Source organism: Pseudophryne corroboree, chromosome 1 (assembly GCF_028390025.1).
Source record: "Pseudophryne corroboree isolate aPseCor3 chromosome 1, aPseCor3.hap2, whole genome shotgun sequence".
In the NCBI taxonomy this organism is placed as follows: Eukaryota; Metazoa; Chordata; class Amphibia; order Anura; family Myobatrachidae; genus Pseudophryne; species Pseudophryne corroboree.
The window spans coordinates 655,711,911-655,727,149 of record NC_086444.1 but is presented as its reverse complement, the minus strand read 5'-3'; the positions used below and the strand labels follow the sequence as shown (position 1 = coordinate 655,727,149).

General features: G+C 43.5%; 1 protein-coding gene across 1 annotated transcript; it reads left to right on the top strand.

Annotated features, from left to right (window-relative positions):
* The first annotated feature begins 247 nt into the window (after positions 1-247).
* FOXE1 (forkhead box E1) lies at positions 248-2,787 on the top strand. Its single transcript, XM_063914663.1, has 2 exons — positions 248-324; positions 964-2,787. Exon 2 carries the CDS (start codon positions 1,230-1,232, stop codon positions 2,373-2,375), a length of 1,146 nt encoding a protein of 381 aa, XP_063770733.1. The 5' UTR covers positions 248-324; positions 964-1,229; the 3' UTR covers positions 2,376-2,787.
* The last annotated feature ends 12,452 nt before the right edge of the window (positions 2,788-15,239 follow it).

The window sequence follows — 15,239 nt, the reverse complement described above, 5'->3', positions numbered from 1 at the left end:
CACTCAATCATTTTTCTACATGGGTTTTGCAGCGTTATTATTTTGGGTCTCACACCTACACAGTGAATGTGGTATAGGAAAGAGTTAATACGCCTGCGAGGTGGGTGGTAGTTTAAAAGGTACTGGGGACTTTTATTTTATCTTTTCAGACTGGCTGGGAAACCCCAGGTGTGATTGCGTGTGGGGTAGAGACTTTTATTATGACAGCAAGGTGTGCAGCCTATATTGGCAGGTGATAGATGCTGCACTATATAAGGCGCTGCAGGGAGGACGAGGGGAGAATGCGGCTCTGTGTGCAGGACTCTCAGCAGCGCTGCTTCCCAGGTAACACTGGCTATAGCCTATATACCCTGCACCTGACTGAAATGTAACACTTATTATATTACTTTCACTTCCCAATTTCCTGCAAGAATATGATTTCATTTGATAATTACCAACTAATTTATCAATCTACTGCTACTGAACGCAATGTTTCTTGTAGCGGATAAATCAGATCTAGAATGAAAACCAAAGGAAATAAAATATAATAAGTTACCAACTGAAATCTAATTCGAAATGTAAATAACTTAAATATTCGTATGGTGTTGGGAATCAGGTATGTTTATTGATTAGGTTCTAATGTAAACTTACTGGTTTGATCATTTTCTGAATTTTAATATATTCAAATAAAAGATCACATGAACTATCAAATTATAACCTGAGCGCTTTATAATAAGCCTGCTACTACTACTATTATTATTATTATTTTTCCAAATATTATTATTTGCTAATCTTAATAATGACTGCTTAGGACGGGTTGTCTACTGAATGATTCCTGAACTTATTCAGCGATCGTCAATAGAACATGAAAAAAAATCAATAAATCACGACATATATTATGTAAATATTGTAGTCACTATGTTGCAATATCTAGGTTAGTGTGTTGCAATGTATTCCTATGACACATTTTTATTTTCTCCGCAGACTCGTGTGGAGGGAATTGTCCATGTGTTGGAGACAGCCAAGGAGCTTTAGGACTGTGATCTCTGCCCGTAGGTTGTAGTCGTGTTCGGATCCCAGGGTGACAGAACAGCACATTACCTCGCCTGGTGGTCCTGGGGTATTTTGTTTCCTAGGATTATACAACAAAGCGACATTTGATCCCTATTGCTGCCAGTCTCTTATCCCAGGTGAAAGGAAGCCTACCTACTGACTGTAAGGGCCAGAGGAGAACCACACAGTACGGCGGGATGACCGCAGAGAGCCAGCAGTCCCCGCCCAGGGCCACCGGCGCCTCCACCAACCTGCAGCAGTCCAGCAGCTTTGCTATGCCAGTGGTGAAGGTGGAGAAGGAGCAGGGCTCAGAGGCCAGTGTGTCCAGCGGGCAGTCTGAGGTGGAAGACACCCCGAAAGGCAGGAGGAGGAAAAGACCCCTGCAGAGGGGTAAGCCGCCCTACAGCTATATCGCTCTCATAGCCATGGCCATAGCGCACTCCTCTGATAGGAAGCTCACCCTGGGCGGTATCTACAAGTTCATAACGGAGCGCTTTCCCTTCTACCGGGACAACTCCAAGAAGTGGCAGAACTCCATCAGGCACAACCTCACCCTCAACGACTGCTTCATCAAGATCCCCAGGGAGCCCGGGCGACCGGGCAAAGGCAACTACTGGGCGCTGGACCCCAATGCGGAGGATATGTTTGACAGCGGGAGCTTCCTGCGGAGGAGGAAGAGATTCAAAAGGACGGATGTCACCACTTACCCAGCTTACATACATGACACAGCCATGTTCCCATCCCTGCAAGTGGCCAGGCCATCATACCCCAACTCAGTGTACTCCAACATGACTGTCAGCCCGGGCTATGGCCAGCAGGTCGCCCCCCATTCCTCGGTGTATTATCCCTCCTCCTCCCCCGCCTTCGGCACCGGCCAGTCCCGGGTGTTCAGCATCAACACCCTGATCGGCCACTCAGGAGGCTCGGAGCATGCCCAGCAGGCGAGCAGGTCTATCAGCCCAGAGGCCGCGGCCACCACAGCCAGCTCCTGCACCTATGCTGCCGCCTCAGGCTACAGCAGCCAGTCCGGGGGAGCCTCCATGCTGCACAGGTCTGCCAACCCGGTGCCATATTCCTACCCAGTGCCCAACAGCCACCTGCCCATCAGCCAGGGTTCCTACACACACGGAAACACACAGTTGTTTGGCACACCCAGCAGGCTGCCCATGCCCACCTCACCTGTGATGAGCGCTGACAGTATGGACTTCTATGGGAGGATGTCTCCAGGACAATACACATCACTGTCTAGCTACAACAGCAACGGGCAGCACCCGGGCACAAATGCCTACCTAAGACATGCCGCATACTCTGGCAACATGGACAGATTTGTGTCTGCAGTGTGATCTGGGCATCATCCTGGTGCTGCAATGCTGGAGGGCATTACATGGACTCTGGCTGTAGCGCATGGTGCAGGTCTCCCGAGGTTCTTTACTGTGTAATGATACGGAGACAGCAGGGTACCAGTGTTCTACCTGCAGTCACTGATCGCCGTGTCATCACACATTGGCCCAGGAGCTCTTATGGTGGAAAGATGGACTAGAAGCTGCAATATTTGACAAGCTCAGCATTCCTCATCCTTTTATTTTTCCCTATGGGAGGAAAAGGAGGACCAATATTTACATTGTGTATAAATAAGGTTTTAAAAGTTCTAGAGCTGTAAAATAATAATCACATTCTCTTTAATTCTGTTTTTTATTAATGTCGCGACCACACATTTGTAATGAGTTGAAATGAATAAAATAGCTAATGAAGTGCCTTTTAGCCTCTATAAAAAAAAATACAAAATAATAATATAATATAAAACTGTAAAGACTCAATAATAATAATAATAATGAGCCATACAGCCAGGTATCAAGTACAATACTGCACTTAAGGTTTCGGGACGTGGGCCTAACAGCCGTTTAATTTTTTTAAATTTTTAATTACTGTTCTTGTTATAAATATTTTTTATTGTGATTAATACATACCTAATTATTTTACTCCGTGAACCTATACTGACGTGTAGTACACAATATGGTGACACCTATGTTTTATAGTACGTTATTTGGCTGAACAAGTGAACATGCGGATACATCATTTATAGTATGCCTCACCACTCTCCATTATCATGTATCTTCCAATAAATGCATTTTTATTGGGCAGTATTAGTACTAGTAATGTACAAATGAAAGTGTTTATCTTTATAACACAAATGTGCCGGGTGGTTAGGTATAAATGTTTCACATCATATATATTTCATGCAATTGCCCCAGAGATGAGCACATTTTTGCAGTGGTAAGTCACTCATACTGTACACTGAATTATCCTAAAGCAAATGCTGTCAAGTAACAAAATATATAAATAAATTGTAATTCAAACTATATTGCGACTCAGACATACAGTATCTGGCATGTGCTACATTTATATTCATAAAGCTTTAAATAAAAATCGGTATTACATTTATTTATTTGACCTCGGTTAGCTGGAATACTGTTGTGAAAATACGCTTTGCGTAGAATCAGTAAGGAACGCTGCAGGTGGGGGCTCGCTCATACGCAAACACCTTTTCAGTACAGATTGTTCTAGGCGTCACACGAACTGTACAGCTCACAGCTGTGGGTGATGGCACAAAATGAGGTAGAAAAGTAGAACTGAATGCTTGAATATAATCTCATATTTTGTATTTATTTTTTTCCACTTTTGTAGTCTTGACTTCAATAAAAGATTTAAAGGCAGGCTACATGCATGGTTTGCTAAAGCCTCGTAATATAAAAATAAAATGAAAATAAAGGACCACTAGCCCCCAAAATAATTTTTCTTATACTTAAGCTTTATTATGTTTAAATATTCATTTGTCGGAATGGTACTTCCATGCAGATGTGATGTCCAATAAAGGGTACAAGTTATTCATTCTTCTATGAGCCCATATATTCTTTTTAGGAGATGCTCAGTACTGTACAGTATATCGGCTTTGTGAATGGTATGAGCAACAACGCAATGTTTCTATGCTCCTGTATTAGAATGTTTTGGATGGCTCAGTTATTTTCGAACAACAAATTCAATTATTGTGTGGATATACAGTAGGTCTATTTTTATTTGTAAAGCATAGTGCAACAGGTTAACCCAGTGGTTCATAAACGCGGTCCTCAAGGCAACCCAGCAGTCCAGGTTTTATGGATATACCTGCTTATGCACAGATAGTATAAACGAATTGATTGAGGCAACAATTAATTCACCTTTGCCCAAGCATGAATATCCTTAAGACTTGGACTGTAAGTCTTGAGCACCCTCTGTGTTAACCACTTAAACTGTAGTGACTTCAATAATACCAACCAAACATATATATATATAGAGAGAGAGAGAGAATTTTATTTCAGATATTTTTTTTTCATAGCGTAAAAAAAAAAAGGGAGGGAGTTATACAATGCAGTGTGATTCCCTGAATCCTTACAGGAATTTGGCAAAAGGCATATCAGTATTAGCTAATTTTCTCTTGCAGCCCAAAGAAGTGTGTAGGGAAATGATCAAAGTTTCTTACAGTAATAGAGGGTAATGCGTGCAACTGGACATGAGAAAGATGTATAATTTCTCATTAATAGCAAAATGTTTTAATTAATAAATATATGGATTTTGGTTGCTTGCAAGTAATTCTCGAGAAGTACATTAGTTTAAGCATTCAAGCATTTGTTTTCCTTTTTAATGATGCATGAACAGTAAAGTCCTACCTTTCATAAAGCGTTATTGTAGGTAGGAAATCTAAGTAAAATTTTAACTAGTCCATCTGGTATTGCAATTATTCAACTCCTTGCACAAATCATTTGAAGAAGGCACGTCCAAAAATCGAGAAGTTATATTCAAGATCTGAAAATTTTGTGGTTTGTACATGACCAATAACTTTCATAACTAACATTGCATTTTATTTCTCTGAGTAAGCAACGTGATATCTTTTACACATTATCAAATGCAAATATTAGGTTAGTGTATTTATTATTATTATCCTTTATTTATATGGCGCCACAAGGGTTCCGCAGCGCCCAATTACAGAGTACATAAACGAATAATCAAAAACAGGAAAACAGCAACTTACAGTTGATGACAATATGGGACAAGTACAGGGTAAATAAACATAGTTACATCAGCAGATGACACTGGAATAAGTATCAGGGTGGCAGAAAACCGCTGGATTTGGTGCAGTTGAAGAGTATTAAAGTAAGAAAAGGATAAGCACACAAGGGAAGAGGGCCCTGCTCGTGAGAGCTTACAATCTAAAGGGGAGGGGTAGACAGACAGGGGTGACACAGATGGGGTACATAGAGAGCGTGGAACAGAGGGTTAGGATGAGATTTGGCTAGGTTTGGTGAAGATGTGTGTCTTGAGAGCCCATTTGAAGTTTTGTAGAGAGGTGGAGAGTCTGAGGGGGACAGGTAGGGAATTACAGAGAAATGGAGCAGCATGTGAAAAATCTTGGAGGTAGGAGTGGGAGGAAGTAATCCGTAGGCAGGAGAGTCGTTGTGCATTAGCAGAGCGAAGAGGATGGGCGGGAGTGTAGAGGGAGATAAGGTCAGAGATGTAACAGGGAGAGGAGGGAGTGAGGGCTTTGAAAGTGAGTGTGAGAAGCTTGAAATGGATTCTAAAAGGGAAGGAGAGTCAGTGAAGGGCTTGTAAGAGAGGAGAGGTGGACGTAGTGCATTTGGTGAGGAAGATGAGCCGGGCAGCAGCACTGAGGATAGATTGGAGTGGAGAGAGGTATTTGTCAGGAATGCCAGCTGTGCAATGCTTTTGTACTTGTGCGGGGGTAATGGGTCGGGCCTGACATGTGAGGCGGACTAGCCCTGTGCTGGGCGTCCCTCCGCATGTCTGAAGACTGATCGTAGATGTGCTAAATTTAGCACATCTACGATCAGGTCTGAATTAGGCCAATGCAGTACAGGTCTGCGATGTCAGATGCAGATCAGCAGCAGACTGCTTACTGAGGGGCCATGTCACCATTGTTGTGGGGTAGGGGTGGGGCCAGGATCTCAGTTGAAAGACTGAGATTTCCTAACCTCTTTGTTGGATCTGTGGTGGTCAGCTTGTGTCACCCCATGGGTCATGCAGCCGGCCAATGGCGTCAGATATGATCTGATGTTGCGTCCTAGGATGCAGCACAGATCCCTAATGGTTGTGTCTATTTTCTGTTTGTGGCAAGGACCAGAAAGTGACAGCAAAAGAAGGCAAAAGTTCTCTATTGCCCTTACAGCACATTAATGTTTTATCCAGTCTCAGTTAGATATTCAGATTTGTCTATGCACCATTGTACCTTCGCGGGCTTGCTTTGATCACCACGCATCGGGCTCGGTGTCTCACTCCGCTAGCCACAGGTTACTATTCCAAATAGTTGGGGACGTGTACTTAGTGGATTATGGGAAAGGTCCTTTCCACGAAGGGAAACTAGACGCTACAGATCACTAATGCAAGCAGGAGGTGTGACTCCTGATGCATTAACATATCATAACTATCTCTGCTTCTTGTATGTTAGCAGCAGTGATAGCAAATCCAACCACATCAGAATCAGGCCCCAGGAGTGGATCACAGACATCCATTTGCAAGTGCAATACAATAGGAGCAGGGAGACACAAGTTACAGAAAAAAAATGCCCCAAAGCAGTGCATGTATTATTGTTACCGTTATTTCTGCAATGAATATTTGTCTGTATAAAGTATTTTCTCTGCCTGCACATTCTATATGGACAATGCAAGTACTTTCATGTCATTTCTGTTGCATCAATCATATTTACAAATGAGAAACCTCTACTGTAAGTGTAATGTAACACTAAGGAGCCAAGTCAATTAGAAGGCACATCATAGTACTGGTATGTTAGAATACAGCTCTTATTTTTGCTTGGCCCATTTACCATAACACCCAGAATTGCTCACAGTGGCACATCACAAGGCTCTATAGTGAGCTTGTAGCTGAATGAATCTGCCCCTTGTTATTATATGCAGATGTATTTAACTTGCATCTAACAAACTCAAGTGTGCAAACCAACATGCAACTCTCAAGCTCCCATAGTTCATGAGGTCGAAAAAAATGCAAGTCAGTGGAGTTCTATCACCGAGGGAGAACATGGCAATCAGATACATTTCCTGGATCAATTATTTATGTTCTCTGCTGGTTAACATTTATTGTAAGAAAGATATCCATGCCATTTTTACATTCCGTTAGTAACCTTTTCATCACTGCCATGACTTTTTTCTAATCTCTTTCTCTTTATTTAACCTTTCCACTTATTTTATTAATGAGGTTGCCATCTCTGGAGACGCCCGAGTTTTTTTTATGTCTCCCTTACAGTCATGTTCACAAAACTGTACCCCACTTAGGATTGGTCTAACGATCATATTAGAATGCCTTCCAGTTCAAAATATGCCATGTTACAGTGCCCATGTTAATATTATGCCACACTATAGTGCCTCCATTTCATATTGTGCCAAATTACAGTGCCTCAGTTCTTATTATGTAATATTATAATGCACTCCACATTACAATGAGCAGATCAGATTATGACAATTACAGTGCCCTCCAGTTCATACTGTGCCACATTACAATGGCCTCCAGTTCAAATTGTGTCACATTATAGTGTCCCCTTACCATCAAAACATCCACTACACAGTCCTCTCACTGAAATGTAGTATCACACAATTCAGGATGGCCAATGGATCAGACCCAATTGCTTAGCGGGAAAATCTGGGAAATTGCTATGCAACTTTATATACTGGGTCTAGTCCCTCCTAAGCCTCTGGGCCCCATAGCAATGATACCCCTTGCACCTACTATGGTTACAGCCATGCTAGAAGCCTAGCACTACATTTCATTTCATCTTCCACTTTGCAATAGCAGAATCTCTTTTTGGTTAATAACTCTATAAAGCTTAATGACATCAGTGAGTATGGATATCCTATTTTGTAGACAACCTACAAGGTCCTTAATTAAAAGAATAAAAGGAAAGAACCAACACTGATCACTGTTGTACACCCAGGTACAGATTGGCATAGGCCAATGTCATAATGAGGCTACCTGATTTTTTTTTTTTTTATTCCATTTTATTTCTTACATAGCTTGGCTGGGAGTGAAGTGGTGGGCCAATGGGTAGAGACTGGCAGTCATTGGTGTTTCTATCATGGGTGCAGTGTGTGCAATGCACATGGGCCCCTGGGTCCAGAGTCCCGTGATGGGCGCTGCAGTCACGGCAAATATTCCATTAAATATGGACACCACTCATGCGCAGTTTGAAAATAGTCTCTGGACCATGGCAGGCGCCATGTTTCCGGAGTCTCTTGCACCATGGAGAGGAGGTGGCCCACCTGGAGTCTGCACACGTGCCCCCTACTCTCTTAAAACACCCCTGCTGGCAGTGGATGGGATTTATGTGCGGAATGCCTTCCTTGGCTGTTCAACTTTGAGGTAGGCCTGGAAGGAGTGGCCCCCACAGTGACAGTTAACCTAGTAGCAGACTACCTGTTCTGCCTGGGTTTATTTCCCTTCTCCTCTCTCCCTTCCTACCCCTCTTTCGCACACACCTCTCTCTCTCTCTCTCTCTCTCTCTCTTCCTCCATCCTCTCTCCCTTTCTCTTTTTCTTCCCTCTCCCTACCCTCCCTCATGCACACCTTTTTTTCCTATTTTCTGTAGTCTTGGTATAGCACAGAAGAGGATTCACAGAAATAACTAATTTGCTACTTAATGTGCCTGTCTAGCAGAATGCATCCAGTGAAACATTTATCGTATGGTTGGATGCATATGACTGGGCTTAACTTTGTGGTGGATGCAGTAAGTGGACTCAGTGGTCCAGTAGTTAAAGCCTGCCAGTTTCACACATGCCGTCCTTTTTGTACATTTCTGTCTGGTCATCATTTTTGCTTCCTCTTCCCTTTCCAAAAACACATACTCTCCACATTTGTTTATCCTGTCAATCAGAGGTGGATTTAGCGGTCAGGCCACCCCTAGGAACAAATTATTGGGTTAAAAAAAATTGTTAGCATAGTCATAGTATTGTGTAACTCCTCCCCACAGTATAGAATATAATGTGCCTCCCTCATAATACAGAATGTAATGTGATGTACCTCTTCCATATAACATATAATAGAGTTGCATCCCCCAATGTGATATGCCTTCCTTTAGTATAGAATATGTGCCTCTCCCATCCCTCTATTATAAAATATAATGTGCACGCCCTCCCCATAGTATAGAATGTAATATACTTCCCCATAGTGGGGAATGTAATGTGCCTCCCCTATCCATAGTATAGAATGTAATGTGCCTCCCCATAGCATAGAATAGAATATGCCTCCCCCTCCCTATAGTATAGAATGTAATGTTCCTCTCCCATCCCCATATTATAGAATACAATGTGCACCCCCTCCCCATATTGTAGAATGTAATGTGTCTACCCATAGTGCAGAATATAATGTGCTTCCCCCTCCCCATTAGTATAGAATGTAATGTGCCTCCCCTCCCCATAGCATAGAATGAAATGGCCTCCTCATAGCATAGAATATAATATTCCTCCCCCCATAGTATAGAAATATAATGTGCCTCCCCCACCCCATAGTATAGAATGTAATGTGCCTCCCCCTAATGTAGAATACAATCACATGTCTAATGTGGCTGGGTCATCGGATGCCACTAGGCGCCTGCAGTGAATGCAGGTAGTCACAACTGGAGTTTCTTTTGGCGTCCCTACAGGATGCCAGGACCAGTGATACAAGATAGGGCCATTCTTAACAACAGTGTAGGCCCCTGGGCAAAGCAATGCACAGGGGCCCTTACCCATACTCCAGTGTCATGGGTGGTGGGTGCTATCAGCGGCAGCATTGATGTTCCGCGGGCGGTATATGGTATTCTGTCTTCTACTCAGCATGTAGGACCTGGAGCAGTAATTTATGCTAATTACTCCTTTACTGCACATACTCTCAGAAAAACTCTAATGCTGGGTACATGCTGGTAGATATATTTGTAGATCAATTGATCTGCAGATACAGTATATCTACAGATGTACCGGGCAGTGTGTTGAGCATACACACTGCCCGATCCATCGAGACTAACGTCACGAACCAGGTGAGCGTTTACATACACCCGCCCAGTTCAGCTGTCAGTCACCACTGGCATCTGCAACAAGTGATATATTAGCGCATCATGCTACGGGTTCAGCCGACCGCCCACACACACAGCACAATGCGTCAATATATCGTTAGATATATTGGCCGTTGGTTGTGCTGCAGACCCAAAGTGATATGTCTGAACGATTTTATTTAACAATATGGCTGCCACAAGAACAGGGCTGGATTAAACCTTTGGGGGGCCTGGGTCACTTAACAAAGAGGGGCCATCTCGGTTTGGTCAGCACCATCCCCCTGACCAGGACTGCCAACAGAAATTGTGGGGCCCATGACTGACAAAATACGCAGCTCCCCCAAATAAAATAATTATCTCCTATATAATAGCCCAGATCTGTGACTCTGTGTCTATGTGTCTAACGCTGGGCGTGGCTAGGAGCTCTCATTGGGTTAGTGGCAGGTCTATCACACCCAGTACGCAGCTGATTGGGCGAGAAACACCCTCCCACACAGGTTACATCCAATGGGAGGCTCTGCCCTTTGGCTGCTGTGTGTTCCCAGAGTAGGAGTAACAATGGGGCTGATGGAGCTGCAGCTCCAGATCCAAACCCCAAAATAGGCCCACTGCATCTGCAGCAACATACCCTCCAACAATTTACACATAAAAATCAGTACAAATTTGAGAAGGGGGCATGGCCACGGGTAAAGTGGTGAAGCCACACCCCTTTTTCTATACTTTCAATGGGAGTTTGAAGAGCCAGAAATCAGTACAGACCATAAAAACAAGGTCATCTGTGTGGGCCAGAGATTCGGGCTGGAATTTCCGCGCTCGAAATTGCCACCAATCACGGAACTGCATTATGTTGTTTAGAGGGGATTTAAGGTGAGTGTGTTTCATGTTATGTATGTTTACCTGAAGAAAAACTCAAATAGAGTTTGAAACGTTGTATAGCAAACGTGCTTTTGTCTCTTCCTTTCTAAATGGTTGTGAGTGCCGTACATCTGCGCTGCTATATATATATATATATACATACATACATACACACACACACACACACACACACACACACACACGATATGTAAAAAGGCGGCACTCACGAGACTGCTGATAAGGTGGACAGCGGTGCAAATTGAATCCATAAGTCAATGTTTCAGGGCTCTAACACCCCGTCATCAGGACAACAACAAGTGCAAGTGAAATATACAACATATTTATACCTGTTCCAACGACATCTCCAGCCGTCCCTGACACGCCGCCGCTCGGTTACCGGGTCACTCACTTCTGGCTCGGCTTGCAATCACCTGACCGGATGTTTGAACCTCCAGGCCGACCAGCGGGGGCGCCGAGACGGTCACCTAGGTAACCGCTGTAAACAAGATACAGCAGAGAAACATGTTTTATTGGTTTTAAACACACTATAATAAGTAAAACAGTGCACAAGACATGCCATCAATCAATGCATGATAGTAAACAATCTGTGTAATACCAAATAACTACCCCTGGTGTATACGTCCAAATATTTGGGCGGCTATATTACAATAAAAAAACAGTTATACGTACAGTGTAGTATCTGGATGGAGGATACAGGATTCACTTTATGAGCATAGTCTGCTGTATGGGAATCTGGCATCCTTCCACTCTACACTAGTGGAGGTGTGCCACCCCCATCTATGTAGTGTAATTCCGCTATCCATTAGTCCTGTATAGGTACTAATGGTCACAATAATTGTTCATGAAAAAATCCTTCAGAAAAAAATTCATGAAAATAGTATAAAAAATTATTCAGGCCCACTGTCTCATTAAGTCCTCTTGGACTAAGCGTGTCGAGCAATAAGATCCACCTGGATTCTAGTTGTAATAGATGTTTGGCTCTGTCACCCCCTCTCACTGAGTAACGTGCCTGATCAATTATTCTGTACCTGAGTGTGGCTAGAGAATGTCTGGCCTGGGCAGAATGCCTAGCCACTGGTTGCTCACTTGTGCCTATTGCCAAGGCTGCCCTAATGGCCGACCTGTGTTGTGTCATCCGCATTTTAAAAATGCATTCCATTTTTCCTACATAGTGTTGCCCACATGGACATGACAATAAGTGCACAACAAATTTGGAATTACATGTGAGAGCAACCCTGATCATTATTCGCTTTCCTGAGTAAGGCTGTTTGAAAGAATCTCCTGGAATAAGGAAGTTACTTGTGGTGCAGCCGCATCTGTAACAACCCTTCCTCTGCTTGGACATACTTGGTGTCTCCGTCTTATTTTTGGAGAGGTCTGTTCTCACTACCAGACTTTTGATATTCGCACTACGGCTGTAGCTAGGCATTCATTTTGTATGTTGAAACATCCCTAACTCAGGGTCTGTTTGTATAATGGGCCATAATTCTTTGGCTCTTTTACTAGTAAAAGTACTAGCCATATTAAATTGATTAACCCAGGGGAAAACATTTTCTTCTGATTTGATCTCTTTGGCCTGTGGTAAACTTTCTCGGGGCTAACTGATGGCTTTCTGACGCGCCTGTGTCAGTAGTTTTAAAGGGTAACCCCTGTCACGAAATGTAAGCATCATTTCATCTAACTGGCAATCTCTAATGTTCGGATCACTGTTGATCCTGCAGATGCGTAACATTTGTGAATACGGTAAGCCACAGATCGTAGCCCTGGGGTGAAAGCTGTCATATCTTAGTATGGTGTTACGATCAGTTGTTTTGGTATAAAGTGAAGTACAAATCTGATCATCAACTACAGAGATGTGAACATCTAAAAAGTTAATCTCCTGATCATTTGTCACCATAGTGAGTTTAACAGGACTGTCAGCTATATTATGGGTCATTATTATATCCTTCAACAATTGTGGTGGTCCTGTCCACATGAGTAAATCTATATACCATAAATAGACAAATACATATTGCATGACATGAGGATTACTTAGAAAAAGATCTTTCTCCACGTCCCACATAAATGTGTTAGCGAACGATGGGGCCACACAGGACCCCATCGCACACCCTGTTAATTGTATATTAAATTGACTATCATATACAAAATAGTTGTGTCAGGGTGAATTCCAGCAACGCTAAAAAGAAATTGATTTCAGGGCCATTGTACAGAGGGTTGTTTGTAATTAGATGCCTCACTGCCTGTACCCCCAACTGGTGGGGGATACAGGTGTAGAGGCTGGATACATCAATGGTGGCTAAGCTGGTGTAAGATGGAACCCTGATGATACTAGAAAACGTCCTCAATAAAGAGGAAGTATCTTTTAGGTGGGTTGGCGTGTCCTGAATACAAGGCTGGAGGAAAGAATCAAGGTAAATGGCTCACGGTTCACATAAGGACCCCCTGGCAGAGATGATGGGTTTGCCAGGGGGATTCTGAATATCCTTATGTATCTTAGGGATGACCTAAAACAGAGGGGCTATGGGATGTGTTTTAGTTAAGGCTTTGTAGACCTCTGATGTGATGATGCCTACTTTCAGTGTGTCAGGAATCGGCGTTCAGCAGCATTTCACTTACCAGCACGCTGGTGTGCAGGCCTCCGGAGGTCATGACCCCAGTCGCGGCTGCATGGATGCGCTGACCGCAAGCATCATCTTCAGTATCGCTAAGTACCCCTGAGCCATGTTCCGTGTGTGCTTGCTGTGTGCCGGCATCCGGCCTGTATGGGCACCGCCATGACACCCGCACTCAGCTGATCTGGACATCCAATCAGCGCTGTGCTTGCACACAGAGTCCAGCAACCAATCACCGCAGAGCAAGGGGTATAAGTTTCAGTCCGTGGCTCAGTCACATTGCCTCAGACAATGAGTCACATTTGGTTTATCAAGTTCTCCTGGTTCCAGTGTTCCTGTCTCCAGTGGTTCCCCGTGGTTACTCTCATCTTCCAGTCTTCATTTCTCCTGCCTGCTTCAGACTCCAGCCACATCCTGCTACAGCTCATCTGCAGTAAGAGACTCTCCTCAGGTGTTTATTCATTGCCTAACCTGTGCACCTAATTACCAGCATTCCACTCTGTGCATCCAGCATTAACAAGCTTGCTGTGTTAGTACTGTCTCCTGCCTGGGCCTTGCTTGGCCATAAGATCTTGAGTGATAAAGAGACTGTGTGCCTTTCTAGCAATACCAGAGTTCTGTCTGCTTCAGTTATAATTAGAGATGTGCACCGGAAATTTTTCGGGTTTTGTGTTTTGGTTTTGGATTTGGTTCCGCGGCCGTGTTTTGGAGTCGGACGCGTTTTGGCAAAACCTCCCTTAAAATTTTTTGTCGTATTCAGATGTGTTTTGGGTTCGGGTGATTTTTCAAAAACCCCTCAAAAACAGCTTAAATCATAGAATTTGGGGGTAATTTTGATCCTATAGTATTATTAACCTCAATAACCATAATTTCCACTCATTTCCAGTCTATTCTGAACACCTCACAATATTATTTTTAGTCCTAAAATTTGCACCAAGGTCGCTGGATGACTAAGCTAAGCGACCCAAGTGGGCGGCACAAACACCTGGCCCATCTAGGAGTGGCACTGCAGTGTCAGACAGGATGGCACTTAAAAAAAATTGGCCCCAAACATCACATGATGCAAAGATAAATAATAAAAAAAAGAGGTGCAAGATGGAATTGTCCTTGGGCCCTCCCACCCACCCTTATGTTGTATAAACAAGACATGCACACTTTAACAAACCCATCATTTCAGCGACAAGATCTGCCACACGACACATGACTGTGGCTGAAATGACTGGTTGGTTTGGGCCCCCACCAAAAAAAGCATTCAATCTCTCCTCGCTCAAACTGGCTCTGCAGAGGCAAGATGTCGACCTCATCATCATCCTCCGATTCCTCACCCCTTTTACTGTGTACATTCTCCTCCTCACAGAGTATTAATTCGTCCCCACTGGAATCCACCATCACAGGTCCCTGTGTACTTTCTAGAGGCAATTGCTGGTGAATGTCTCCACGGAGGAATTGATTATAATTCATTTTGATGAACATCATCTTCTCCACATTTTGTGGAAGTAACCTTGTACGTCGATCGCTGACAAGGTGACCGGCTGCACTAAACACTCTTTCGGAGTACACACTGGAGGGGGGGCAACTTAGGTAAAATAAAGCCAGTTTGTGCAAGGGCCTCCAAATTGCCTCTTTTTCCTGCC

What these genes read in the sequence shown, in the direction of transcription:
- FOXE1 (XM_063914663.1), top strand. Translation starts at nt 1,230, where the DNA reads ATGACCGCAGAGAGCCAGCAGTCCCCGCCCAGGGCCACCGGCGCCTCC.